This window comes from Phyllobates terribilis, unplaced genomic scaffold (genome assembly GCF_046119375.1).
Source record: "Phyllobates terribilis strain yellow unplaced genomic scaffold, ASM4611937v1 Scaffold_8__6_contigs__length_399053987, whole genome shotgun sequence".
In the NCBI taxonomy this organism is placed as follows: domain Eukaryota; kingdom Metazoa; phylum Chordata; class Amphibia; order Anura; family Dendrobatidae; genus Phyllobates; species Phyllobates terribilis.
In genome coordinates, this window is record NW_027362768.1 from 340,874,039 (window position 1) to 340,901,669 (window position 27,631).

Here is a 27,631-nt window from a genome sequence, read left to right on the forward strand (position 1 = left end):
TGGAATGTGACCTAGTAAACCTTCCTTCCATGTTCGTCACACACAATGTCTCAAATGAAGATGCAAAAATATAACATTTAAGTGCAATTTACCGTCATTTTTTGTGCAAGCCTCGGCAGGTATTTATCGGGGAGCAGAAAGTGACAGCTGCGCTCTACAGACACGACGAAGCACAGTCTGATGCCACCACTATAACAGGAATAGAAAAAAAAAAAAGACCTCCAAAATCAGCACCACTCTCGTCCATGAGCCGTGGAGTAATACAGCTCAACCCCATTCACTTTAATAAAGCTGAGCTGCAATACCAGACACAACCCATGGACCAGAGGGGCGCTGTTTTGAAAACATCCTAATCCTGGACCACACATTTTTGTTTTCCTTGGCTGCTGGGCCCTATGCGGGTGTGGCGCTAATCCTGTACAACCCGTTAAACGTGCGATTGGTTGTAATTCAGATGCTGAAATGATCATTTCCTAAAATACTGAGCACCTCAAAGAAAATGTTTTTGGCAGCTGCCCCCCTCAGTCAGTAGCTCCTCCTGTATTTCTTTGTAAGGCACCTAATTCATTCTTCTCCAAATGAGTTTTTGTAAAAACATTGACGCGTTTCACAGCTCCGCTCCGGCGACCCGTGCACTAACAATCAAAATAGACTCTGTAAAACTTTTCCGTATAGATTTATATATCTAACCTCTCGGTATTTACATATTTATATATCTCTTTATGAAAACTCTTATGTACAATGTATCAGATATGTCTCTTTCACGACTTACGAGTGTTTTTTCTTAGCATTTTTGTGCGTTAAATGCAATCTGACGTTTCAGCTACCAACACTTTAGAAGTCTGTAAAGTCCGTTTCTCCCAGCGATGATCCGGGTCGGGTTCTTCTCCCCGAGCTTCGTACCTCATTTACGATCACCCTTCTCCTCCCCCTTTGAATGGAGAGTTTAGGAGTTGAGGTAGCAAAATCTGTGCCGGTTCAGTGCAAAATTCCTCTTTTTTTTTTTTTTTTTTTAATTCCTTGCCCGCAAGAGTCACTTGGAATCTCACGATGATCCGTTGTGCGTCCGGTGTTCGCAGGGCGCCGGGGACGCCGTGTGTCCATTCGAGAGCACAGTCAATTTGGCCTCTTGTAGAGGATCGCCTAAATGTGACGCTCGCCGTGTTAAACAGTCCGGGGCCGTCTGCGGCAGATATGCCGCCTGGTCACGTGACCAGATTAATGGCTCCAGATGTGAACCTGAAAATAAAGGGAGAGGAGACATTACATATCAGACATTTTCTTCATATTAATCTAGAGTGTGGGCCCATGGACTCGTAATATGTCCGTGCACACGAGTCTTACAAATCAGGGTAAATTTGAAAGGCATGACTACTTTCTTCCGGAAACAGCGCCACCACCTGTCCACAGGTCATGTGTGGTATTGCAGCCCAGTTCCATTCACTTTAAAAGAGGGGAACAGCCTCCTATAAAAAGTCAGGAGTGTTTTTGTTTTGTTTTTTGTAGAGAAAGCAGCCACTAATCTTCTACCGTTCCTTTAAGGGGTTATTTTCCACCTTCATAAATGGGTATTGTCGGATAGTGCCGGTGAATACTAGCAATTTTGCAATTTACTGCTTGTTAAAATTTCCATCTGTTCTTGAGATATTAACACTTTTCTTTTGAAAACAACTCGTTGCCTTGGAGATCGACCGCCGCTGCTAGACGACAGAACAGGCACAGGACTTACAATCTCTTTACTATTAAGCTAGTAAACACTGTTTTGAAGCTGGCCAAGATCACTGGGGCGCGCTGTTACTACCAGAAGTGTGTTGTTACTACCAACTGGAGCGCGCTGTTACTATCCGCTTTAGTGCAGCGCTTACAAACTAGATCGCAGTGGTGGTCGGTGTCCTAGGCAACGAGCTGTAAACGAAAGAAAAAAGTGTTAATATCTCAAGAACGGATAGAAATTTTAACAAGCAGTAAATTGCAAAAGTGCTTATTTTTTCAAGCTCTGACATATATCCATCTCTGAAGATGGGAATAACCCCTTAAAATCCAAGTAATACAAATTAGCTCTCCTGCAAAACTTCTGTAGGAAGGCTACTTTGCATGTATCTCCGCAAGGAGCATACAGTACAGGATGAGCGGAGGAGGGGTGACGTACAGGTTATTACCTTGCGCATCTGAAATTAAGACGTGTGACTTCTGATCACCGAAGAGAGGAACCCTTTCGTGGTTACTGGGATACACAAAGTCGCTGGCGTCCGTTTTCCTGTAGCTTTGTTGGCAATTTGGCAGGTGTGAATGGTCCATGCCGTTCCTATAACAGTCCTGGTCGTTTTGGGGCTTCTCATATGAGCAATCAATAGAGGATAACGGCTGGGGGCAGTAGTCCGGGTCCTTGCTGTACATTGCTCGACCCTCCAAGCAGTCTGTACATACCACCTGGTATCCATATCCTGGAATGATAACAAAATGGGTCCGTAATTCATCAAATCTCTACTTTTTGCTAAATCTCTTTAAATGGGGGGTGCTGGGGTGTCAAAGATTAGAAAAACGGCATTCCAAAAAAAAAAAAAAAAAAATGGTCTCTCTTTCTTTCAAATATAGCCCCACCGGTTGCTTGTGGTGTTGTAGTTTAGCCCTATTTACTTCAATAAAGCTGAGCTGCGATACCAGAAACGTCCTGTGGTCAGGTGTAGCGCTGTTTCTAAAATAATGCATTTTTTATTTTATTTTTTACTTGCACAATCCCTTTAATAGGGGAAGAAAAGTGGCAAATAATTGAGCAAATTTGGAATGTGATAATTTATCAAACTATTTTGCACCACTTTTATTGCATACATAATAATTTTCAGATTTCCCCCCAACATGGTAAGATTATAGATGCCTGCATCCACCACTAGAGGGAGCTCTCTATATGGTGTTTATGTATTGACCTCCATGCAGTGGCTGTTGCAGAGGCAAAAATTGTACTTAATTTTGTGGCCACATGGGGGTTCTGACCGCTATAAAGACATGATATTGGGCCTAGAAATCAGAATAAGATGGTCGGTGCAGTTACCATTACTGTCCGTGGAGAACAATCCATCTGCTGTTTTACAAGGTTCATCCGCGTTGCATCCTATGTAGAGTCTTGGTTGTCTATACCCCACATTGCACGCCTCAACATCCATGTTTCCAATGCCTTCGCTGGAACATATCCCTGGAAAATAGAACCGGATGGCAAACAGTCACTCGCCATAACCAGTGTATGATACTTAAAGGGATATTCTGGGTTCAAATAAGGATTTTTTACTTTGCATAAGTTAATTTCATCACTTCTGTCTCCTTTCCTTCTCTGCCTCAAACAGATTTTTATCAGAGTTAATGAAAAGAGTTTCCAGCTTCACTGAGAGATCAGGTTACAGCTGCCCATAAAAGTCTATGGAGACAAGCTGCTGTGATGTCTCTTTATAAGGTGCATACAGGAGAGGAGATCCTTTTCCTCTCTCTCTGTAGCACACCCTCAGAAGCAGCTACCCATTTCCCTCTCCATAGACTTTCATGGGCAGCTGTAACCTGATCGGAGTAAAACTGAAAAACCATCTGCTTGCTGTAGACTGATTTAATCATGAATTCAGACTAAATGCCTGGGTTATAGGCAAGAGGGAGTCTGTTTTCACTACTAAGATATTATTTGCGCTTGTAAAAGTTTTTTTTTTTTTACAATCTGCCAATCCGAGTTGGGGATTGTGGTGCTAAATGTTAAGTTTCTATGACTTACCTTGTGAGGATAAATAACTTGGCACATCGGGCGGCACAATAGTTTCATCTGTAAAACAATGAGAAGAGATCTGGGTTACTTTATGTCATTATATATTAATCTATATAAGCGCCTGGCCCTTTAAGATTTAAAGGGCAACACATTTTTTTTTTTGTTCATCACCTGTGTTAGTGACGCTGTACTCCTCACTCTTCTTCCGGGTTTGGTAGATGATACACACCCAAACCAGCGAGGTGACAACGATACTACACACCACCGCAATGGTGATGATACCGAACGTCATGGTGCCCTCCATCTTACTGGACTCCTGCACGCAGCCGGAGGTGGGGAAGATGCTGACTTGGCTGTAGGCTCTTTCCGTTCCAAGAGTGTTGGACATCTCACAGGTATATTTGCCAGCATCTTCCTGGACCACATTGCGTATGATGAGGAGCTGGTTCCCGGGAGTGAAATGGTGCCTCTCAGTCATGACGAGGGGCTCGTCGCCTTTTAGCCATGTGATCCGGGGAGGGGGACTCCCGCTGGCTTTACACTGTAAGGCTAATGTAGCCCCTGCTGAAACAGTGCGGTCCTCCAATGGATGAGCCAAAAATGGCATCTCTGAAAATATATATAAAAATATCAGTCCTGCAAGTACGGGCAAAAATATATATAAAAAAAAAAAAATTCTCATCTTACCAAGTATTGTTAATGTGGCATTTGCAGAAACCGACCCTGCGGGGTTTTGTGCGGTGCAGCTGTAGACCCCCATATCTTCAATCTTCACGTCCGTAATGAAGAAGACATCATCGTCCGGCATGACGTGCATGCGACGTTCCCGGGCGGCGGGAAAGTCTGTGCCGCCATCTTTCTGCCAGGCGATTTCCGGGGTGGGGTATCCGTCGGCGGCGCACTCTAACCTGGCGGTGGTACCGGTCCTTATGGTGTTATCTCTCGGAGTTTTGGTGAAGGATGGCAGAACTGTAATAAAGATTTGAAACAATGTTACAACACAACAAGTAAAGGGGTTAATCAGAAACTAGAATAAGGTAAAATCAGTGCCAAATGTAATAATGCCTTAAAATAAAGCCACTCCTGGCAACTATAGATGAGCAATAAGATCAGCTACACCTGGCAAACCTACCTGCCGGCTTTCCCAGTTCTTCCTTTGATCAGTCAGATGCTTGTCATCATGCCAACTAATCAAATGAGGATCTGGGAATGCCGTAAGGTAGGACATTTGCCCTGAGACGACATACTACAGGGTCCTACCAACCTTTTTGCTCATCTCTACTGGTCTAGATTCTTAAAAATCACAGCGATCAGCTGATATTCCAAGAGGAACCTCCATGAGGGCACTCATTTTCCCAGCAGTGGCCACTACAGGTGAAATGTAGTACTACATGGCGCTCTTTCGAATAAATAGTCAATTAGGTCTCCCGTGGTCGTATCACATTTGCAATATCTGACCAAGAAGTAGTCAGGAAGAATCCAGAGTAGGTTGAACATACACTGTGCACTGATGTTTCCCAGCCTGATCTGTACTCCCAATTTACTATTTTTATAGGCGGTGCTCCATGTTACTCACCGTTCACAACAAGTCCGGCTTTATTGGAGTAGGTAGAACCAAAGTGGTTGGTGATGATGCACTGGTATTGTCCGTCGTGTTCAAAAGTCACGTTGCGTAAATGCAGAATGGTGGTGTAAACCATCACGTCTCCATCCTTCTCCCTGATGTTGGCAAAGTTCTCCGTGTCCGCGTTGTGCAAGATTTCATTATCTTTCTTCCACACGAAGGTCATGGGGGAACTGCTGCTGCTGGCGGCAGAACATGAGAAGCGAATGTCCTTTCCGACCACCGCCATGGTCTTCTCTGGGTGCACCGTGATGTGCGGCTTCGGGAGGTCATCTAAAAGGTTAGAAATAGAAGAACACAAAGTGTCAATACTAGAAGAATTGTCCTTCCCGTTCCATATTGGAGAAGATCTCCAGGTCAGCTAACGAGGGTTTGGTGAGAACCTGGACTTTACTCGTCACAAAAAGCTTCTAATTCTAGACTGTCCCTCTCAGATAATTCATGCGAGTTTCCACCCACAATTACTCAGTCGTGGTGGACTTTTTCCCCCTTTATCGTTCTGCTGAGATCCCGTCACTGACAGTTGAAGGATCACGTTCCCTCGGTTTTACCTAAACAGATACTGGTGGGACGATTCCTCTGTTTACCCCGCAGTGCCAATGGTTGTAGGTGGCTCCATTTTTCATTGTGCTCATCTCATCCAAATGTTATTTTACATTTAAGGATTATGCAAAGCCGAGAGGGGAACACATCCAATCTGCGGTTCAGGGTGATTTGCACTGGGAAATGCTCACTTTTTTCTTTTTGCCTGAGGTGCGTCAGCATGGTGTCCAACGCAAACACCTTCTAGTCTAGACTGGTCTTCCACTCAAGCGAGGAGACCCACCCTTTTCCTTTTCATTACTATTTGAGAGCAAGGCAAGGGAAAACCTCTCTAACATTTATAAAGGGTTACCTATTTTTACATACAATTTCAGGCCATTATGAGAAACCTAATGAGACAAAGGGGTATTCCTGCTAGATATCTCCTGGCTAGGTAATATCTGTTAGATCGGGATTCCCACCGATCACCTCAGTGGCTGGGAGTTGAATGGCGCATCAGGTCGCAAATGCGTCCTGCAGCTCCAAAGAAGATACCTTAAGCCTAGCTATCTTCACCAAAGACCTGAATCGAGCGCCCATTTGACTCCTCTTAGCTGTAGACTTGCGGCCAGCAAGAAATAGTGAACACAAGTTTGAGGGTCCCAACAGTAGGCCCTATGCCGATCTAACATCTATTGCATGGCCAGTGGAGAGGGTAGTCTGGAATACCCCTTTAAAGAGGTTGTCCCAACATGGACATTTGTCATGTATCAGATCGTCCCAATCACTAGAATGGTGGTCCGGGATGCCCAATTCATCCTCGATACTTCACCGAGTGGCGGTCGAGTACTGTTTCCATCCCATAATACAATCGTAGACGGAAGAGAACCCCTTTCTAGGTATTGGTAGACCCCCTTGTGATCCTATATTAATTGCCTATCCTGTGCACAATTCTAGGAACACCCCTTTAAATACTGCACTGATTTGTTCTTGATTACCCGTATATAACAGCTGGCGTTCGTTTGAAGATTTCCGCGGATAGAAAACAGTTTCCTAATTAGCGTGATGAATACAATCTTAATACCAAAGTGATGGTAAACACGTGAAGTAAGCAGCCTCCTTCCGGGAAGCCGCAGCTCGTGTAACATGTGGCCGCTTTGAAATCTAAAAATGCCAAATTTCCACTTCAGCGAGTTCCTCTGGCGGAAAGTACAAATCAGTAAACAAAATAAGCAACGCAAAATGTTCCAAGCCGCGTCCCTCACTGCAGCACCAACGCTCCGAATTCGGCCGGATCGGCCTCGTCCTTGTTTTAATTAAACCTTTTGTTTTTTACAGTCGTTCAGCGGGAACAGAAATATGTTTTCAGCTGGCCGGAGCTCGGAGCCAGCTGGACCTGAAGAGGAGAGGAACGCTGGAATTTGGGTGTGAGCAGCAGGCGGCACATGTGTCCCTGCGAGAGAGCGAGCGAGGCGTCGCGAGAGGGAGAGCGAGCGAGGCGTCGCGAGAGGGAGAGCGAGCGAGGCGTCGCGAGAGGGAGAGCGAGCGAGGCGTCGCGAGAGGGAGAGCGAGCGAGGCGTCGCGAGAGGGAGAGCGAGCGAGGCGTCGCGAGAGGGAGAGCGAGCGAGGCGTCGCGAGAGGGAGAGCGAGCGAGGCGTCGCGAGAGGGAGAGCGAGCGAGGCGTCGCGAGAGGGAGAGCGAGCGAGGCGTCGCGAGAGGGAGAGCGAGCGAGGCGTCGCGAGAGGGAGAGCGAGCGAGGCGTCGCGAGAGGGAGAGCGAGCGAGGCGTCGCGAGAGGGAGAGCGAGCGAGGCGTCGCGAGAGGGAGAGCGAGCGAGGCGTCGCGAGAGGGAGAGCGAGCGAGGCGTCGCGAGAGGGAGAGCGAGCGAGGCGTCGCGAGAGGGAGAGCGAGCGAGGCGTCGCGAGAGGGAGAGCGAGCGAGGCGTCGCGAGAGGGAGAGCGAGCGAGGCGTCGCGAGAGGGAGAGCGAGCGAGGCGTCGCGAGAGGGAGAGCGAGCGAGGCGTCGCGAGAGGGAGAGCGAGCGAGGCGTCGCGAGAGGGAGCGAGGCGTCGCGAGAGCGAGCGAGGCGTCGCGAGAGCGAGCGAGGCGTCGCGAGAGCGAGCGAGGCGTCGCGAGAGGGAGAGCGAGCGAGGCGTCGCGAGAGGGAGAGCGAGCGAGGCGTCGCGAGAGGGAGAGCGAGCGAGGCGTCGCGAGAGGGAGAGCGAGCGAGGCGTCGCGAGAGGGAGAGCGAGCGAGGCGTCGCGAGAGGGAGAGCGAGCGAGGCGTCGCGAGAGGGAGAGCGAGCGAGGCGTCGCGAGAGGGAGAGCGAGCGAGGCGTCGCGAGAGCGAGCGAGGCGTCGCGAGAGCGAGCGAGGCGTCGCGAGAGGGAGCGAGGCGTCGCGAGAGCGAGCGAGGCGTCGCGAGAGGGAGAGCGAGCGAGGCGTCGCGAGAGGGAGAGCGAGCGAGGCGTCGCGAGAGGGAGAGCGAGCGAGGCGTCGCGAGAGGGAGAGCGAGCGAGGCGTCGCGAGAGGGAGAGCGAGCGAGGCGTCGCGAGAGGGAGAGCGAGCGAGGCGTCGCGAGAGGGAGAGCGAGCGAGGCGTCGCGAGAGGGAGAGCGAGCGAGGCGTCGCGAGAGGGAGAGCGAGCGAGGCGTCGCGAGAGGGAGAGCGAGCGAGGCGTCGCAAAAGAGAGAGCGAGGCGTCGCAAAAGAGAGAGCGAGGCGTCGCAAAAGAGAGAGCGAGGCGTCGCAAAAGAGAGAGCGAGGCGTCGCAAAAGAGAGAGAGCGAGGCGTCGCAAAAGAGAGAGAGCGAGGCGTCGCAAAAGAGAGAGCGAGGCGTCGCAAAAGAGAGAGAGCGAGGCGTCGCAAAAGAGAGAGAGCGAGGCGTCGCAAAAGAGAGAGAGCGAGGCGTCGCAAAAGAGAGAGAGCGAGGCGTCGCAAAAGAGAGAGAGCGAGGCGTCGCAAAAGAGAGAGAGAGCACTTTTTTGTGCGCTGGAAATTAGGTCATCAGTTTTCTGGAGCAGCGGCTCGTCTATCGATCAGCGACTATCTCACAAATGTGCAGATTTCCGCAGCTTACGGAGGGACATTTGGATCCATCTTCTTGCTCCTCGTTGCAACGCGCCACCTCATCATTTTACATGGGTTTTATAACAGTTCATCAGTACTCCGCCATCTGTACTCAAGCCTCGAGACATCCAGAAATATCTAGATATAATCCGGATTTGTATCGAGGACTGCCGGACGACTGTACGACCAGCGCGGCTTCAGAAGATATCTGGTCTTACACTTACCAGATCAGGTCACTGCTGATAGAAACGATTCTTATCACCGCTGATTTCCCTCGTAACTTGGAGGAAGGAGATAATGTGTCTCACAGACATAACCGTTGCCCTTTATCTTGGGAGAAAACGACAAGACTAGCACCAAAAACTGATTTTCGTTGGCAGAACCCAACAATATTAATGGGACCCAGGTTTACGGTCAGCCCAAACTGACAGAATCAAATTTTATTATAACCCAGAGCAGTATTTGCAATTCTGCCGGATTTCATTTAATTACATTTTTATAAGGGTGAATTCAGATGCACCAATTTTTTGGGGGGGAGAGGGAGTTTGCAGAAATTTCTGCAGCTGTTCCATTCTATTAAATGGGGTATGCAGATACCAAAACAAACCTATGTGATAGAAGAACTGATGTCCAGAAATATCTAGAGAATACCATTTGTCTCTCGATTTGCAGCAGGGTGCACAGGCTCTATAGTCATGTTGCACCCGCTGATCACTTTGATGTGAATCATTGTGAACTTGTGTTATCTAGATATTTCTGGACATCTGTTTTTCTATAAAAAAAAAAAAATAATAAATAATAATATATAGGCCCCAATTCATTTATTTCACATTCCGTCCTTGATAAAGAAAATGGTGCGCTGGAGTAAAATGTGCCACATTTACTAAGAGGTGTGCGTCACCTAATGAAATTGGACCATCTTTCAGTTGCTGAGCCTCACTGCAAAAAATGTAGTCCGGTCAGTGATTGACGGGATATTCCCATGCAGCAGATCTGTTACCTGACTTTCTGAAAACTCCATTTAAAATAAATTGAACAGCTGCAAAAAAAATAAGTCAGCTACATGTGAATTTATAGAACTGTTTTTTTTTTATTAAAAATTAGCAGAAGTATGAATGCAGCTCTGGATTATAAAAAAAAATGCAGTCCAGTCCCACCTTAGTTCTGTGGACAGTTTGCCTACCAACAAATCTAAAAAAAAAAATAATGGCTTTTTTCATTTTTGTTGCCTATCTTCTTCCCTTGTAAGATAAGCGGCTACGGTTACGTCTGACATGCATTATTTACTTCACAATCATTTCTACCAGCAGTGACGTTATCATATTTATGACGAGCACAATAATCTCCATAGGTCTGCACGCGGATCTGGTGTTGTCATTTTTTCATAAGATGCAATCATTTCACTTGTATAACATAAAAAGAGAAAAAGTGACACCCACCGCACACAAAGCTCCGCAGCGGGACACTGAAGGCGCTCTTGTTCTGTAGGGACTCTGGATGGGCACAAAGAGCTTTCACATTGGACTGCAGCTTTCTACTAGTCAACCACGGAGGAAGCCACTTCAGATGACAGTCGCATAAGAAGCTCTCGCTATTGATGTACCTTGGGAAGAAAAAAGCCTTGTTAGACACTTCAGACTATTTAGGATTTCACTCACTGACTGTGCGCTGCACAACACAAGTTGGGGTGAATGGGGTAATGATAAAAATTATTTATAGGAAAGTGCCAAAATCTTAAAGGGAAAGAATTATAGTTATTTAAAGAGGCTTTGTTTTCAAAACTTTGAAAATGGAAAAATACACTTAAAGGGGTATTCCAACAAAAAGTATTAATGGGCATGATCACAGGAGGGGGGGATACAAGCAATGGGACCCTGAGCATTAAACTCCTAAGATGAGACACTTGAGTGTCTGTTTCCATAAAATGGAGACCTCTTGTCTATAGCTTCTATGTTTTCCATTATCTTATGAATAAGCTATTATTATCTTTGGTGGAAGAAAAGTAAATCATCCCTAGGTGGGTCGTATTCAAAAGGGTATTCCCATTTAAGGGGTATTTACTTCTTGTGAGTGATAGATTAACGCTAGGGTGACTAAAATGGGGCTCCAAAAAAAAAAAAGGCAAGGGACGAAAGGACAAAAAAAAAAAGCAAGGGACAAAAAGGACAAAAAAAAAAAGCAAGGGACAAAAGGACAAAAAAAAAAGGCAAGGCACAAAAGGACAAAAAAAAAGCAAGGGACAAAAGGACAAAAAAAAAGGCAAGGGACGAAAGGACGAGAAAAGCAAGGCACGCGAGGACAAAAAAAACAAAAAAACATTGGATACAAGAATGAGACAAATAAGCCCCCAAAAAAGTGCAAATTCAGTGCTGCTTCTGCTGAACAAAGCTGTGCTGCATTTCTCTGCGCAGTATGTGACAAGATCACACCAAATATTGTATTATGCAAATATGCAGTTGCGTCCTCGAAAAGGAACTTAAATACTCTGCGCATCAAAACTTTACTTACAGCTCTTTCAACATCTTCATTTCTCCAAACGCCTCCTCCTGCACTGACCGCATGGCATTACCGCCAAGGTTTCTGCCCAGAAAAAAAAAAAGTTTGGAAAACAATCGACAAATCTTTGCAAACATTAACATTTCTAATTGTGAATACGAAAATTGCTTTAAGACGAATGTCGTGTGCAGCTGGCGGCGGTGAATAGGATTTCCACAAATCAGAATATTAATAAGTACAAGCCTCGTCATCCCGGGGATATACTGTCCAGGCTGCACTTCATTTATAAAAGGAAACCAGTGCTGATTCAGTGCGAGAAGCATTTATGGTCCTCGGGGAAGAAGAGAGGAAGGGAAAAAAAAAACCTGCTCTTCTCCGGCCAAGTTTGCTCCATACAAGTCAACTTTCTTAAAGGAAATTTAAGGTGGTGTCGTCCTTGTAAGTGACTGCGCTTTTTTTTTGCGCATCCGAGCGAGTGTTGTCTGTTCTCAGCTTAATCACAAAATAATAAATGCGCCCAAATTTGCCATATGTTCCCTCGCTCCTTTCTTGGCACGACGAGAGGCCAAAGTTGAAGCTGACTTATAATGAGAAGGAAGCAGCTGGTCCTCTCAGATGGACGAGCTTCTCAGCTTACAAAGACGCTATTAAATTGCTTGCAGACCTCTCAAGCAGCTACTTTTGGCAACCCACTGTAAAAAAAAAAAAATTGCAATGCATGATGGGACACTCACAGGTGCTCCAGGGCCCCCAAGCCTGAGAAAGCGTTTCTGGCCACCGACTTGATCTTGTTTCCAAACAGAGATCTGCAGTTTCCAAACATCAGGGGTCAGACAAACAAAAAGGGGGAGAAAAGGGAGAAGAAGAGAAAGCAGAATTAGTCGGGGGTGAAACAGATCTCATGTCCGCTGCACGGCGCTGCTATCAATATCCACGGTGGAGATTAGGGCCTCTCGCTTTCTTTTGCCCGCTGTAAGGCGATCCTTTTTTATCAGAGATGCAATTTACCAGCGATGACAGAGCTGAATCACACGTATTCTCTCCTGTGAGAATACCACCATTCAGTGCTCTTGTTAGGCCGTGGCACTAACAAGCCATTAAAGACCGGCGCTGTCAGATCATATCCTGCACCTACAAGTGACTCGCCACCTTTTAATTTCTGATTTTGGCAATTCTCTACGTGGACATAGAATTAAAGGGACGTTTATACACATGGACGGAGCGATATAGCCATGTAGTCGCTTGTCTCCTGATAAAAACGACACCTTTTTGGTAGAGATCAGATTTGCCAGTCCTGAGAAATCTAGCCTGAAAGCCGTATGCAAATTAGGCAGAAGGTGCACTGGAGGCAGGCCAAGTCAACCAACACACCCCCAACTTTATTTAGCTTCCAGGATAGATTTCTCAGGATCTCTACAAAAAAGGTGTCATTTTTATCGGGAGACGAGCTCCTATATAAATTCATAGGATAAGTACACGTTGGTAAAATTTGGCACCACTAGGGGGAGCCTCATGTAGACTTCTATTACTAAATTTAATTCACAAACAGTATACAGTAAATTTGTAATGTCTTCCCCTATTGGGCACTGCAAGCACACAAAATGTTATCACATCTGACCACTAAAGTAATATAATAAGAAATTAATCAGAAAAAATACATGTAAAAGTTAAGAGTGATTGCCAAAGTCTGCATCACATAACGAGATTGTCCGGGACTAAAAGGAAAAAAGTGTCTAATGGCAGGAAAGAAACTAAAAAAATAAACAATCCGCACCTGTGCAATCCCTTGTAGGCCTTTGCTGCAGCAATCACAGGTCGTGACCAGGGTAGCCAATCACGTAGATGTATGGAAAGTGATTACTGCAGCAAAGCCCAAGTACAATGGAGGACTGAACTGGTGATTTTTATTTTTAATGTTTTTTTTTCATCTTTGGCAACTCCTTTATAACATTTCTCAATTTTGAACTAATTAGTTGTAATTGTTTCTATTCCGTTGTGGCTCCCGTATCTACTAAAGTGTCAAAATAAAAAAAGAACGTTTTATTTTTGATAAATCCTACAGGGTCTTTTTCTTTATATCCTGCTACTTTCCCATCATGAGCAAAGAGATTTTCTTTTATAGTGACAAACCACTTCTCACCTAGTTAGAGGACCACCCAAAAACTTTCACAAACTTTCTCAAAACTTCTTTCGCAACTACCTAGAGCCTGATACAATGCAAGTTATTCTAGAGCAGGGGCCATTGAGGCAGTCTTTGTAGAAGATATATGTGTGAATAGACGTCCTCATTTGTGGGACCCTCGAATAAAGGACACACACCGGGAGGAGGGAGAAGTCCTACTGAGTGGGGGGTGGAACAGTGAAAGATTTTAGGAGGTGAAATACTCACAGCTTGGTCAGGCTGTCCAGGCCTCGAAAGGCCCCGCTGGTATCCTCTATTGTGCCCGAGATCTCATTATGGTCCAGCTCCCTAAAGAGAATACAAAAAAGACAAGGTACAATCACATTCTGGAAAGGTTTCGAAGGGATTAACAAAAAGAACCATTAAAATTCAGTGGTGGAATTAACCCTTCAAGAGCCACACCAGATTTGGCCACATTGACCATGTGATATTATATAGCGCACTCTGCGTACTATTAAATCAGCTCTAATAAGGTGTGTAAATACCCGTGCAAAATATTGAGACAATTCGATACAACGCTAATGATGGATTAGTAGAAAACATCTGGATAATGAAAACTACCCCAAAAATGATGAAAAAAACTAGGGTAAAAATGATGCAGAAGTAGTAATTACTTTGGTAATAAAAGGTGCCTCATGTGCAAAGTCTTCTTAAAAAAAAAAAAAAAAAAAAAAAAAAAAAGAAAGCAGGAAAGCAAGCTACATTGTCTACATTGTGTCTACATTGTAACTTCATCAGCTGCACTCTCATGTTCTAGTACTGCACTCTATCTGCAATCACTTTAATATAGCTGAGCTGCAATGTCAGGCGCAGCCTAAAGCCAACATTGTGCCACTTCTGAAAAGAGAAAATGGGCGCGAAAGGCAAAGGGGCCGGCGCGAAAGGCAAAGGGGCCGGCGCGAAAGGCAAAGGGGCCGGCGCAAAAGGCAAAGGGGCCGGCGCAAAAGGCAAAGGGGCCGGCGCAAAAGGCAAAGGGGCCGGCGCAAAAGGCAAAGGGGCCGGCGCAAAAGGCAAAGGGGCCGGCGCAAAAGGCAAAGGGGCCGGCGCAAAAGGCAAAGGGGCCGGCGCAAAAGGCAAAGGGGCCGGCGCAAAAGGCAAAGGGGCCGGCGCAAAAGGCAAAGGGGCCGGCGCAAAAGGCAAAGGGGCCGGCGCAAAAGGCAAAGGGGCCGGCGCAAAAGGCAAAGGGGCCGGCGCAAAAGGCAAAGGGGCCGGCGCAAAAGGCAAAGGGGCCGGCGCAAAAGGCAAAGGGGCCGGCGCAAAAGGCAAAGGGGCCGGCGCAAAAGGCAAAGGGGCCGGCGCAAAAGGCAAAGGGGCCGGCGCAAAAGGCAAAGGGGCCGGCGCAAAAGGCAAAGGGGCCGGCGCAAAAGGCAAAGGGGCCGGCGCAAAAGGCAAAGGGGCCGGCGCAAAAGGCAAAGGGGCCGGCGCAAAAGGCAAAGGGGCCGGCGCAAAAGGCAAAGGGGCCGGCGCAAAAGGCAAAGGGGCCGGCGCAAAAGGCAAAGGGGCCGGCGCAAAAGGCAAAGGGGCCGGCGCAAAAGGCAAAGGGGCCGGCGCAAAAGGCAAAGGGCAAGAAAGAAAGATCACAAAAGAGACAAATTTCTTTTACTCCTAGAAATTCTCCCATTTCACAGTTACATAGTTATATATAGTTACATAGGTTGAAAAAAAAGACCTAAATCCATCAAGTTTAACCTTTCACAGGACTTTGGACGGACTAGACTGTATATTAAAAAAAAATAATAATCTACATTGGAAGTGAGTGTCGGAGTGCTGGAATGCGGCGTAGCATCATTATTTCTATACTAAATCCATAACGTTACAATGAGTCCATGATGCTTCTCTCCTCTTCGCTCGGGCGCGCTCTTCCATTGGACACTTGCCTGTGTATTGTGGAGGAGACAATGAGGGGCTTTAGCCCATCGTTTTCGCTATTCAGCCCTCTTCTCTCCCATGCCAATTTCCCGTTCTTTCTGGCTGGCTGCATCTAAAAGCGAGTGTCCCTGTTAATTGCAGGACTGTGAGGTCTTCCAGGCTGACCTCTATGTGAATGGGCCAGTAATTCAGCAGTTTTCGCACCAAGTAAAGGCACGCAGACAATGGGCTGTAATTAAAACGTGCTCGGCTCCCTTTCACCAGGTGTAGGAGCCTGTGTGCACCCCCGCTTATTAAATTAGAGCTCGCCCACCATCTCTCTCCTGCTATTCTTCCCCCAGCTGAAAGGATCTGTGCACGAAAACCTCAACACATCCAGATTCTACAACTCTTTTTGGAAAGCTAGCAAATCCCAAACAAAGTGCAGGCACCAACAGCTGGCATCCAGCGTCCTGTGTGCCAGAAACTGCGGCTTTAGAGATCTCCGGGGAGATGGGGGCAGAAGAAAAGCGGGAAATGGGAGGGTTTTTTTTCAAAAATTTCTTAACAGCTCATTACTAGGAAACAGAATATTTACTCTACTGGATGCATCGGTTGTAATGATGTTAAAACAAATTCTTAAAAAATTCTGAGAGTGGATATTTTGTTATAAAATGTTGGGTTGAAGTTTTTTGGTTGTTTTAGTTAGTAATAGGGCTGTATGAGATCAGAAACAGCGCCACACTTGTCCACAGGCGCAGTCGGAAATTGCAGCTCCGTGCAATTCGCCTGACAACAGGTGCTAATGCTTTGTTTCTTTTAAATTGAAAAAGTGATTAAAAATAAGAATCTTTGGGTATACAGCATCTATGCAGATCTATGCATCTCCATGGTTACAGACTACAAAAATGTCTGTGTGTAGTCTGATCCTGTGTAAAACTAATAAAAATGGGTTAAAGTCTCCACCTTATAGCTGGGAGGTGTAGTGCCCCAACAACTGGAGAGCGACAGGTTGGAGGCCACCAGAGGCACAGAGGACGGAGTATCTGCCTCCTCTGCCATTTACAATAACAGCTGCAATAATCACTGTGATGGAAAGGAACAGCCCTTTAACTTAAATACTTACAATATTCGCAGCTTCTGGAGCCCTTTAAATGCCTCATCAGCGATCAGATTTATAGAATTATGGCTGAGACGCAGGACGGTCAGCGAGCCGAGGTCGGCAAGGCTTCCCTCATCTAACCGGGTGAGGTTATTATGAGACAGGACTCTGCGGAGGAGACAGGAAGACATTATTGGGGGAGGAGAGATACAGTCAGACCAGAAGAACTAAACTTTCAAATATCTTTTTTTATATGTTGTAGCCTCTCGGAGGGGGGGGACGGGGACGGGGGGGGGGCGGGTCCTGAGACCCCCAGCGATCACCAGGAGAACTGCTCAGTTTATGTCCGAGGGTGCCCCATCCCGATCGGGCGACCCACCCAGGGTGCCCCATCCCGATCGGGTGACCCACCCAGGGTGCCCCATCCCAATCGGGTGACCCACCCAGGGTGCCCCATCCCAATCGGGCGATCGATCGTGTGGTCAAGCATGCTTTCACTTGGTGTGAGTAATCTGTGGGGATCTCAGGACTTTGACCGCCACCGATCAATAATACTTTCCAGGGGCTACAATATACAAAAAAAAGATTTAATAGGTTAGTTGCACTTTAAATAAAAAACACACACCGTCAAGCTGGTTTCAAACATAGCACATTCTTCAGTGTTTTTCCATTTTTCTCTTTTATGTTACTTTAAAGTCAAAAGTGAAACATAAAAAATGCTCTACATACAAAAGTACTTTTGTTTTTTTTCCATAAGACTACAAAAAAAACAAACAACCACCATCTTTTTATCCAGAAACAGAGCTGCCCTCGTCTATGGGCTGTGTCTGGTACTACACCCAGTGCACAAACGGTAGGGAAAAAGACCATGTGTAATACCGGACTGCTAAAAAGTGTAAAGGAGGGTTTACAAAAAAACATTCCAGAAAAATCCTTTAAAATCTAAAAAATATAGAGGCCCGTGTAATCGATGTCTGGTCCCAGCAGCACAACCCTGGTCTGTTCATCCCTGACTAATGAGCTATGCGACACTTTATAAAGAGTTAACTCTCGTACTGGCGCGCACCCAAAATAATGTCTACACTTACTATTTAAGAATTTTCGCCAAGAGATAAACTCATTTCTGAGAAAGTAACCCAAGACCTGGATTTTCTAAAAGCAAGAAAAAGTTCACTTTGATAAAACGCAGAGAAAACATCTGTCACCGGCGGAGCAGGAATAGATCTATATGACCTATATATTATATTTTTGGCTTGCGGTCGCATAATTCAAACAAAAAAGGGGAAAAAGGAGCACAGCTCCCGACTACGAGCTACTGCTGGTTGGGGCATTTCATCATACGGGGTGGCCTAGTGTCCTGAGCAATACATGACTGCGGGGCTACGTGGAATATCCATGGAAAAGGCCAAGAATATTCTGTTGTGTTACACTGAGTAAAGAGTCCTCTGCTCACGATCCTCATCTGTGGCTACAAAAAGCGTCTCTCCCTCTGGAGGACCCATTCGTTCCTTCACTGTGTAATACTTCATTTCCCCTGTTGGGGAGCTGCAGGAAAACTAAACACTTACTGCCAGGTTCCAAGACACTTTTTGATCAGCTAATTGTCTAAAGAATACTTTTAAAAGGGGTTTTCATGTTTTATTTAAATTCTAATCATTATTTAATGCAAACTTTTTATGCTACTTTGTGCATCAATTTCTCCCTATTTTTCAACATCTCCGGTTGATTTTAATCAGTGTGAATAGCATTGATTACTAGAGTTAAGCAAAAAAGTTCACAGGATCCTGGTCATCCTGAGAAACAGAGTCCTGTGAACCTCCTCCTACCTGCCAGCATTCCCTAGTGCTTCTTCTGATTAGTAGGCTCGGCGTCACACGTGCATCGCACTGCAACATGATGATGTTGCGGGCCCTAGTAATCAGAAGCAGCACTGGGGATCCTGTAGACAAGAGAAGGTTCGCAGGGCTTTGGTCCTGCGGCCATGGACTACTGATGTGACTGCTGGTCCAGGGTCCTGCAAATCTTTTGTGCTCAGCTCTATTGCTTTCCCTTCGTATAGACGCTAAACTTACAGCAAGTCCCCCTGGACTGCAGGGTGATACAGTTTACTATCACCCATACATTGTAAAAACCTGGTCAACCTGTGAAAGACAGTCCTGCGAACCTGCTCCTACCTGCCAGCTTCTCCTGATTAGTAGGTTCGGTGTCATACGTGTATCGCACTGCAATATGATGATGTCGCGGGCCCTAGAAATCAGAAGCAACTCTGGGGATCTTGCGGATGGAAGGTTTGCAGGGCGTTGGTCCACCGGCCATGGACTTCTAACGTTACTGCTGGACCAGCGTCTTGCAAATCTTTTGTGCTCTATTACTTACCCTTCGTATAGACGTTTGGACTGTAGGGTGATACAATGTATGGGTGACAGTAAACTGTAACAACCCTATATTACATTTTGCATTACCGCTGCTATTTTTGCTCCGTCCCACATTGCAGGATAGCAGCTGTGACTTCCATTACTATAAGGGGGGTACTCGGAGGTGTCGGAGTCACTTACAGCTCTTGCAGTTTCTGGCAGAAGCTCCAGCCTCCGGAGCTGATTTTGGATATCGAGTTGTTGCTGAGGTACAGTTGCTGCAGGGATCTGAGCCCGTAAAGAGATCCGCTGTTCACTTCTGTCAAGCTGTTATGTTCCAGATGTCTGCAGAGACAGGCGAGCGGGAGGAAGGAGAAGGGATGAAACCGGCGGTTAAAGTGTGGCCTTTCCATGCCGTATATACATTCATCATACAAATATTCGCTGCAGATAGAAACAAGATTGTCACTGTTTACCTAACATTTATTCAGCTGTGGAAGTTCAACTAGAAGGATCCAGACCCGCAACCAGCAAAATGCAGTCGCGGCATCCAAAACACCGGCCCCCCGCCAAATCCATTACCCCAGGCAATAAGAGTAGACCGGCTGATGAGGCACCGGCACACACAGATATGTACCCAGCCGGTACAGGGCAAACATTTAAACCCCCTTGGATGCCTTGGTCAACGTGACTGTGGCATCTAAGGGAGTTTTCAAAAAGGGAGAGGAGCTGGCCACCGGATCGCAGGTGCTAATGAGCTACCTAGACATGTGGCCAATTACTGGCCCCCGTGGTTATGAGAATGATAAAAGGGACACCACCGGAGTGCGGAGCTTTCAAGGAGTAATGAGCATTTCTACCTTTTGCAAAACAAACAAAAAAAAGTTTTTTTTAAAAAAAAAATTCAATTTCTAGCTGAATGCAGCCACCACTAGGGGGAGCTTCGGAGCCTTATGTTTTATTATTGAACTCCAAGTATAAACAGTTCGCAGTCAGCTCCCCCTACTGGTGAGAAGAGGAAGTCAGAATTTTAACATTTACAGGAATTTGGAAGTTGGCATCAGACCTTAGTTTCACTTTATGACGTACAGTAGTGCAAACTTTATTAAATACTATTAGGATTTTTTTTTAATACTTACAGAACCTGCATCCTTGCAAGTCCCCAAAAGGCCCCGTCAGTGAGTTTGCTGATATTGTTGCGCTGTAACTTTAAAATTTCCAAGCTGTCCAGCCCCTGGAACGTGAGTCCCTCTATCAGGCGAATGCGATTCCGGTTGAGTTCCCTACAAATAGAGACATGTCATGTAACATTGCTACCTTGCTTGCTGGTAGTCAGCCCGCACCGTGACATAGAGCCAGGAGCGCACAGTGTAAGGGCTGGACGGTCGGATCGCATGGCTCTCTAATCTCTCTCCCCCATCTTCACCTCCATGGGGAAATGAGGACCTGCAAAGGACTACAGGCCTTTCTACAGAAGTACCAGAAGGATCTGAAAACGCTGATTGTTCCCTCCGTCTTGTCAGTCTGAATTGGTAGTAAAGTGATACTCGCTTAGTTAAAAAACAAATCTCCCAGTGCAGCGCTCGAAAGAAACCAAACATGACTTTCTTATTATTAAATAAGTCCCAGGAGCAAACTTTGCCAGAAGTGCATTGCAGTTAATTAAAAGTAGGGAACCTGCCCGACCTGGAACCAGTTTTCTGTTACTTACAGCCTATTGCGAAGGTAGAAGTAACATGACTGCAAACACAATTATACAATGATACCCATAATGGGCTTACTACACAGATCCGTGACATCAATCAATAGGACGTCTTTACTGTCTGTCTTACTGAGCTAAACACTCACTCCAGTCATGCCACAGGGCCATAATACCGCCCTATAGATAAAAAATGTACAAGAACGTAACTACCAGAACAAAAACTGTAACCCCTATAATACTGCCCCTATGTACAAGAATATAACTATTATAATACTGCTCCTATGTACAAGAATATATCTCCCATAATACTGCCCCTATGTACAAGAATATAACTACTATGACACTGCCCCCTATGTACAAGAATATAACTACTATAATACTGCTCCTATGTACAAGAATATAACTACTATAATACTGCTCCTATGTACAGGAATATAACTACTATAACACTGCCCCCTATGTACAAGAATATAACTACTATAATGCTGGCCCCTATATACAACAATATAACTCCTATAATACTGCTCCTATGTACAAGAATATAACTCCTATAATACTGCCCCCTATGGACGAAAATATAACCCCTATAATACTGCCCCTATGTACAAGAATATAACTACTATAATACTGCCCCTATGTACAAGAATATAACTACTATAATACTGCTCCTATGTACAAGAATATAACTACTATAATACTGCTCCTATGTACAAGAATATAACTACTACTATGCTGCCCCTATGTACAAGAATATAACTACTATAATACTGCCCCCTATGTACAATATAACTCCTATAATACTGCCCCCTATGTACAAGAATATAACTACTATAATACTGCCCCCTATGTACAACAATATAACTCCTATAATACTGCCCCCTATGTACAAGAATATAACTACTATAATACTGCCCCTATGTACAAGAATATAACTACTATAATACTGCCCCTATGTACAAGAATATAACCACTATAATACTGCCCCTATGTACAAGAATATAACTACTATAATACTGCCCCCTATGTACAACAATATAACTCCTATAATACTGCCCCCTATGTACAAGAATATAACTACTATAATACTGCCCCTATGTACAAGAATATAACTACTATAATACTGCCCCTATGTACAAGAATATAACCACTATAATACTGCCCCCTATGTACAAGAATATAGCTCCTATAATACTGCCCCCTATGTACAACAATATAACTCCTATAATACTGCCCCCTATGTACAAGAATATAACTACTATAATACTGCCCCTATGTACAAGAATATAACTACTATAATACTGCCCCTATGTACAAGAATATAACCACTATAATACTGCCCCTATGTACAAGAATATAATTACAATACTGCTCCTATGTTCAAGAATATAACTACTATAATACTGCCCCTATGTACAAGAATATAACTCCTATAATACTGCCCCTATATACAAGAATATAACTCCTATAATACTGCTCATATGTACAAGCATATAACTACTATAATACTGCCCCTATGTACAAGAATGTAACTACTATAATACTGCCCCCTATGTACAAGAATATAACCACTATAATACAGCCCCTATGTACAAGAGTATAACTACAATAATACTGCTCCTATGTACAAGAATATAACTACTATAATACTGCCCCTATGTACAAGAATATAACTCCTATAATACTGCCCCTATGTACAAGAATATAACTACTATAATACTGCTCCTATGTACAAGAATATAACTACTATAATACTGCTCATATGTACAAGCATATAACTACTATAATACTGCTCATATGTACAAGCATATAACTACTATAATACTGCCCCTATTTACAAGAATATAACTATTCTAATACTGCCCTCATCCAGAAGAATATAACTACAATAATACTGCCCCTATGTACAAGAATATAACTACTATAATACTGCCCCTATGTACAAGCATATAACTACTATAATACTGCCCCTATGTACAAGAATATAACTACAATAATACTGCTCCTATGTACAAGACTGTAACTACTACTATGCTGACCCTATGTACAAGAATATAACTACTATGACACTGCCCCCTATGTACAAGAATATAACTACTATAATACTGCTCCTATGTACAGGAATATAACTACTATAACACTGCCCCCTATGTACAAGAATATAACTACTATAATGCTGGCCCCTATATACAACAATATAACTCCTATAATACTGCTCCTATGTACAAGAATATAACTCCTATAATACTGCCCCCTATGGACAAAAATATAACCCCTATAATACTGCCCCTATGTACAAGAATATAACTACTATAATACTGCTCCTATGTACAAGAATATAACTACTACTATGCTGCCCCTATGTACAAGAATATAACTACTATAATACTGCCCCCTATGTACAATATAACTCCTATAATACTGCCCCCTATGTACAAGAATATAACTACTATAATACTGCCCCCTATGTACAACAATATAACTCCTATAATACTGCCCCCTATGTACAAGAATATAACTACTATAATACTGCCCCTATGTACAAGAATATAACTACTATAATACTGCCCCTATGTACAAGAATATAACCACTATAATACTGCCCCTATGTACAAGAATATAACCACTATAATACTGCCCCTATGTACAAGAATATAACTACTATAATACTGCCCCCTATGTACAATATAACTCCTATAATACTGCCCCCTATGTACAAGAATATAACTACTATAATACTGCCCCTATGTACAAGAATATAACCACTATAATACTGCCCCCTATGTACAAGAATATAACTCCTATAATACTGCCCCCTATGTACAACAATATAACTCCTATAATACTGCCCCCTATGTACAAGAATATAACTACTATAATACTGCCCCTATGTACAAGAATATAACTCCTATAATACTGCCCCTATATACAAGAATATAACTACTATAATACTGCTCATATGTACAAGCATATAACTACTATAATACTGCCCCTATGTACAAGAATGTAACTACTATAATACTGCCCCCTATGTACAAGAATATAACCACTATAATACAGCCCCTATGTACAAGAGTATAACTACAATAATACTGCTCCTATGTACAAGAATATAACTACTATAATACTGCCCCTATGTACAAGAATATAACTCCTATAATACTGCCCCTATGTACAAGAATATAACTACTATAATACTGCTCCTATGTACAAGAATATAACTACTATAATACTGCTCATATGTACAAGCATATAACTACTATAATACTGCTCATATGTACAAGCATATAACTACTATAATACTGCTCATATGTACAAGCATATAACTACTATAATACTGCCCCTATGTACAAGAATGTAACTACTATAATACTGCCCCCTATGTACAAGAATATAACCACTATAATACTGCTCCCTATGTACAAGAATATAACTACTATAATACTGCCCCTATGTACAAGAGTATAACTACAATAAAACTGCTCCTATGTACAAGAATATAACTACTATAATACTGCCCCTATGTACAAGAATATAACTCCTATAATACTGCCCCTATGTACAAGAATATAACTACTATAATACTGCTCATATGTACAAGCATATAACCACTATAATACTGCCCCTATGTACAAGAATATAACTCCTATAATACTGCCCCCTATGTACAACAATATAACTCCTATAATACTGCCCCTATGTACAAGAATATAACTACTATAATACTGCCCCTATGTACAAGAATATAACCACTATAATACTGCCCCTATGTACAAGAATATAACTACTATAATACTGCCCCTATGTACAAGAGTATAACTACAATAAAACTGCTCCTATGTACAAGAATATAACTACTATAATACTGCCCCTATGTACAAGAATATAACTACTATAATACTGCTCATATGTACAAGCATATAACCACTATAATACTGCCCCTATTTACAAGAATATAACTACTATAATACTGCCCCTATTTACAAGAATATAACTATTCTAATACTGCCCTCATCCAGAAGAATATAACTACAATAATACTGCCCCTATGTACAAGAATATAACTACTATAATACTGCCCCTATGTACAAGCATATAACTACTATAATACTGCCCCTATGTATAAGAATATAACTACAATAATACTGCTCCTATGTACAAGACTGTAACTACTACTATGCTGCCCCTATGTACAAGAATATAACTACTATAATACTGCCCTTATCCAGAAGAATATAACTACAATACGACATTCTGTGTATTGCAGTGTTACAGGTGTTTTACCAAGAGTGGCCATCTACCACCCGTACCACAGTCAGAAAATGTCATACTCCAGCATTACAATAATCGCTGTAAGCTTGGAAACTCTCCGCAAAGTTTTATTACCAAAACAAAAGATTCATTTTACTATCACCTTGTAGAACATTTCCTGCCTAATCAGCCCCTGTGTGGTCTGAGTATGTTAGCTCTGCGCCAGACCCCAACCAACGCGCGTGATAAAATTACTGATCACATTAAGGCTGTTTGAGGTTGAGAGGCCCCTGATCGGCTGAAAGTCTCCCGGGCTGTGGCTTTATTAGCTGAAATCGGGCCCCTAATCTTTACAAAACAGCCATTTATCTAAGAAAAAAAGGGGCCTAATACATGTTTTATTGGGTGTTGTTTTTGTATTAATGAACACAGGGCATTACAGAGACTATCACAGTGGGCACAGTGATCCCATGAGGTGCGGCATGTGCAGAGCGGGCGAGGAGCCGTAATTACACCGCGCTCCCATACTTACAGCTGGGTTAGTAAGGGGAGCTTAAACGCTTTGACAGGAAGCTGCGAGATTCTGTTTTTGCTCAGACGAAGTGTAAGCAGAGACCGTGACAGGTTGTCAAATGATCCAGACTCCAGGCTGCTCAGCTTGTTGCTCCCCAGGTTGCTGTAGAAAAGGAAAAGAAAAAAAAAAAAAAAAAAGACATTTGCAGAAAAGAAATAAAATGTCAACTATTTCAAAGTGAAGAATGGACGTGCACCCTCTCTGCAGAGCCAGGCATGCCGCCCTGAAGGTCAACGAGTAAGATGATCGACAAGTTAGAAGCTCCAGAACAGTATGTCCTAGATACATGGTCCGGGGAAAGTGCTCACAGCAAAGTAGCAGGTTCCCTGGACTCTTACTAGGTCACTACGTGGGAAAATGACAACTGGAAGAACATTCCAGGTGACTGAAAATCTTGAAATCATCATTTCTTAACTTTTTATTCCTAACGTTTTGGTCATGCAGCAATTGCACTAATCCACAATTTTTGGCCAAACGTCAACACGAAGCCCAAGCCTTAGGCATCATTCAGATGTCAGTTTTTCAGGTTTTTTGACGTACGAGAAAATCAGTCCAAGTTGTTTATACACCTTCTCCTATCTGTCAGATAGGAAAACAGACAGCACACGAAAGGATGGACCCATAGACCTGAATTGCCGATTTTGATCCGACACTTTGATCAATATCGGACATGTCTCAGCGATTTTGCACGGACCAACTGGGTAGAGGAAAAATTCTGAAAAGTGAACAGCTCTAAAGACAGTCATACGCAAGAGGGCTATACGGGAAAAAAAAAGGGTTACACTTGCACATCAAAAACTGGACTTGTGAATGAGGTCTTAAAGGGAAACTGTCACCCCCTTGCACTTTTCTGACCTCTATACCTACCTGTATGCCTCATATTAGAGGTCTTGTTGCCGTGAAATTTGTTTTTATTCAATCAGGTTTCTGATTCTTGTAGGCCCTGGGACTGGAAGAAATCCCTGCCTCCTGTGTGAATTACAATATTTCCCCCCTCCCCTGCATGTCACAGTGCCTGGACTTGGCTGCTGCAACTGCACATCACAGAGCACTATGACATGCAGGGGAGGAGGGAAAACATTGTAAGAGGGAAAGGGGGAAAGGGAGAGGGAGGCAGAGAGAGAGAAAGAGAGGAGGGAGCCAATGCGCGAGAGAGGAGGAGAGTGCAGGAGAGAACGATTGTGCAAGAGCACCAGAACAAGCGAGCAACAACGTCAAGGCGGGCGTGCAAGAGCCAGAAAATGTCAGAGTGAGACAAAGAGTACAGCATGCCAAAATAGATCAAGTAAATTAATACTTTAACTGCTTGGAGTGCCGCAAAAACAGCTAATATTTTGCCCTTTTTATGATATGAACCCTTGGTCAGCACCAATGTACGTAAAGAAGTAAGAAGTATGAGAGATAACTAGATACTTACAGGTCTTTTATACGAAGACGAGAGGGGAACGAACCACTTCGGATTTCTGTGATTTCATTAGAGCTCAGGTCCAGGGTCTCCAGTGATGTGTACGGCGTCAGGTCTCTCTGCTCGATATTACGAATCTTATTGTGATGCCTGCAGAAAATACATAAGGATCTGATATGTACTGACATAAAACCATTTAAGTAAAGTAACATGTATTCCCTGCCACCTGCTGACGAGCCTCTGGCGGCCTGCGGCATTCAGTGCATCCTACTCAATGGGACCTCAGAAGAGACTGGGGGTCTGTTACATTGGGGTCAACTGCGCCTCTTTGGCTTTTATTCATCTCACAGGAAATGAACACTTTCATATCATCATCTTCATGAATCTGCAGAGTCAGTGATTCCCGAGGGAAGCTGGCCGAATTCTCAGGCCGGCTGCAGATGTTGTGTTTGTTCAGGTGGGAATGTAATCCAAAAACACAAGGACGGGCCAGTGACTGAAACCATGAACCCGGGAGGCCAGAACGAGCCTCGACTTGCTCCCAGGAATGGACACTTTCCAAGCACATGATGACTTCCAAAGAGGATTATATTGCCATCTTCTTTATATAACCACTCACATTTGTCCCTATGATAGTTCTCCCTATCGGGAACACAAATCTGCACACTGGGGACCTATTGATTTTCTATCATATTAGGTCTGGGGGAAGAAATATTGTACCACATTTGTTAAACTTGAGACTACATTTTAGTGAAACCCCGACCAGTG

At 44.1% G+C, this 27,631-nt stretch overlaps 1 protein-coding gene across 3 annotated transcripts in view; it reads right to left on the reverse strand.

Annotated features, from left to right (window-relative positions):
* Positions 1 to 660: 660 nt before the first annotated feature.
* The window catches only part of LRIG1 (leucine rich repeats and immunoglobulin like domains 1), a 79,382-nt gene continuing 52,411 nt past the window's right edge, over positions 661 to 27,631 (reverse strand). For 2 of the 3 annotated variants that reach the window (XM_073644704.1, XM_073644702.1), the window contains 16 exons: positions 26,876 to 27,013; positions 25,417 to 25,560; positions 20,074 to 20,217; positions 19,136 to 19,279; positions 16,605 to 16,748; positions 13,838 to 13,918; positions 12,183 to 12,254; positions 11,461 to 11,532; positions 10,392 to 10,555; positions 5,319 to 5,639; positions 4,430 to 4,711; positions 3,914 to 4,351; positions 3,752 to 3,799; positions 3,050 to 3,190; positions 2,160 to 2,444; positions 661 to 1,239 (listed from right to left, as the gene is read on the reverse strand). In XM_073644704.1, the coding sequence (XP_073500805.1) occupies positions 1,046 to 1,239; positions 2,160 to 2,444; positions 3,050 to 3,190; positions 3,752 to 3,799; positions 3,914 to 4,351; positions 4,430 to 4,711; positions 5,319 to 5,639; positions 10,392 to 10,555; positions 11,461 to 11,532; positions 12,183 to 12,254; positions 13,838 to 13,918; positions 16,605 to 16,748; positions 19,136 to 19,279; positions 20,074 to 20,217; positions 25,417 to 25,560; positions 26,876 to 27,013 (2,812 nt within the window). In that variant the 3' untranslated portion in view covers positions 661 to 1,045. The remainder of the gene's footprint in view (positions 1,240 to 2,159; positions 2,445 to 3,049; positions 3,191 to 3,751; positions 3,800 to 3,913; positions 4,352 to 4,429; positions 4,712 to 5,318; positions 5,640 to 10,391; positions 10,556 to 11,460; positions 11,533 to 12,182; positions 12,255 to 13,837; positions 13,919 to 16,604; positions 16,749 to 19,135; positions 19,280 to 20,073; positions 20,218 to 25,416; positions 25,561 to 26,875; positions 27,014 to 27,631) is intronic. The other variant, XM_073644703.1, reaches the window with a different exon arrangement.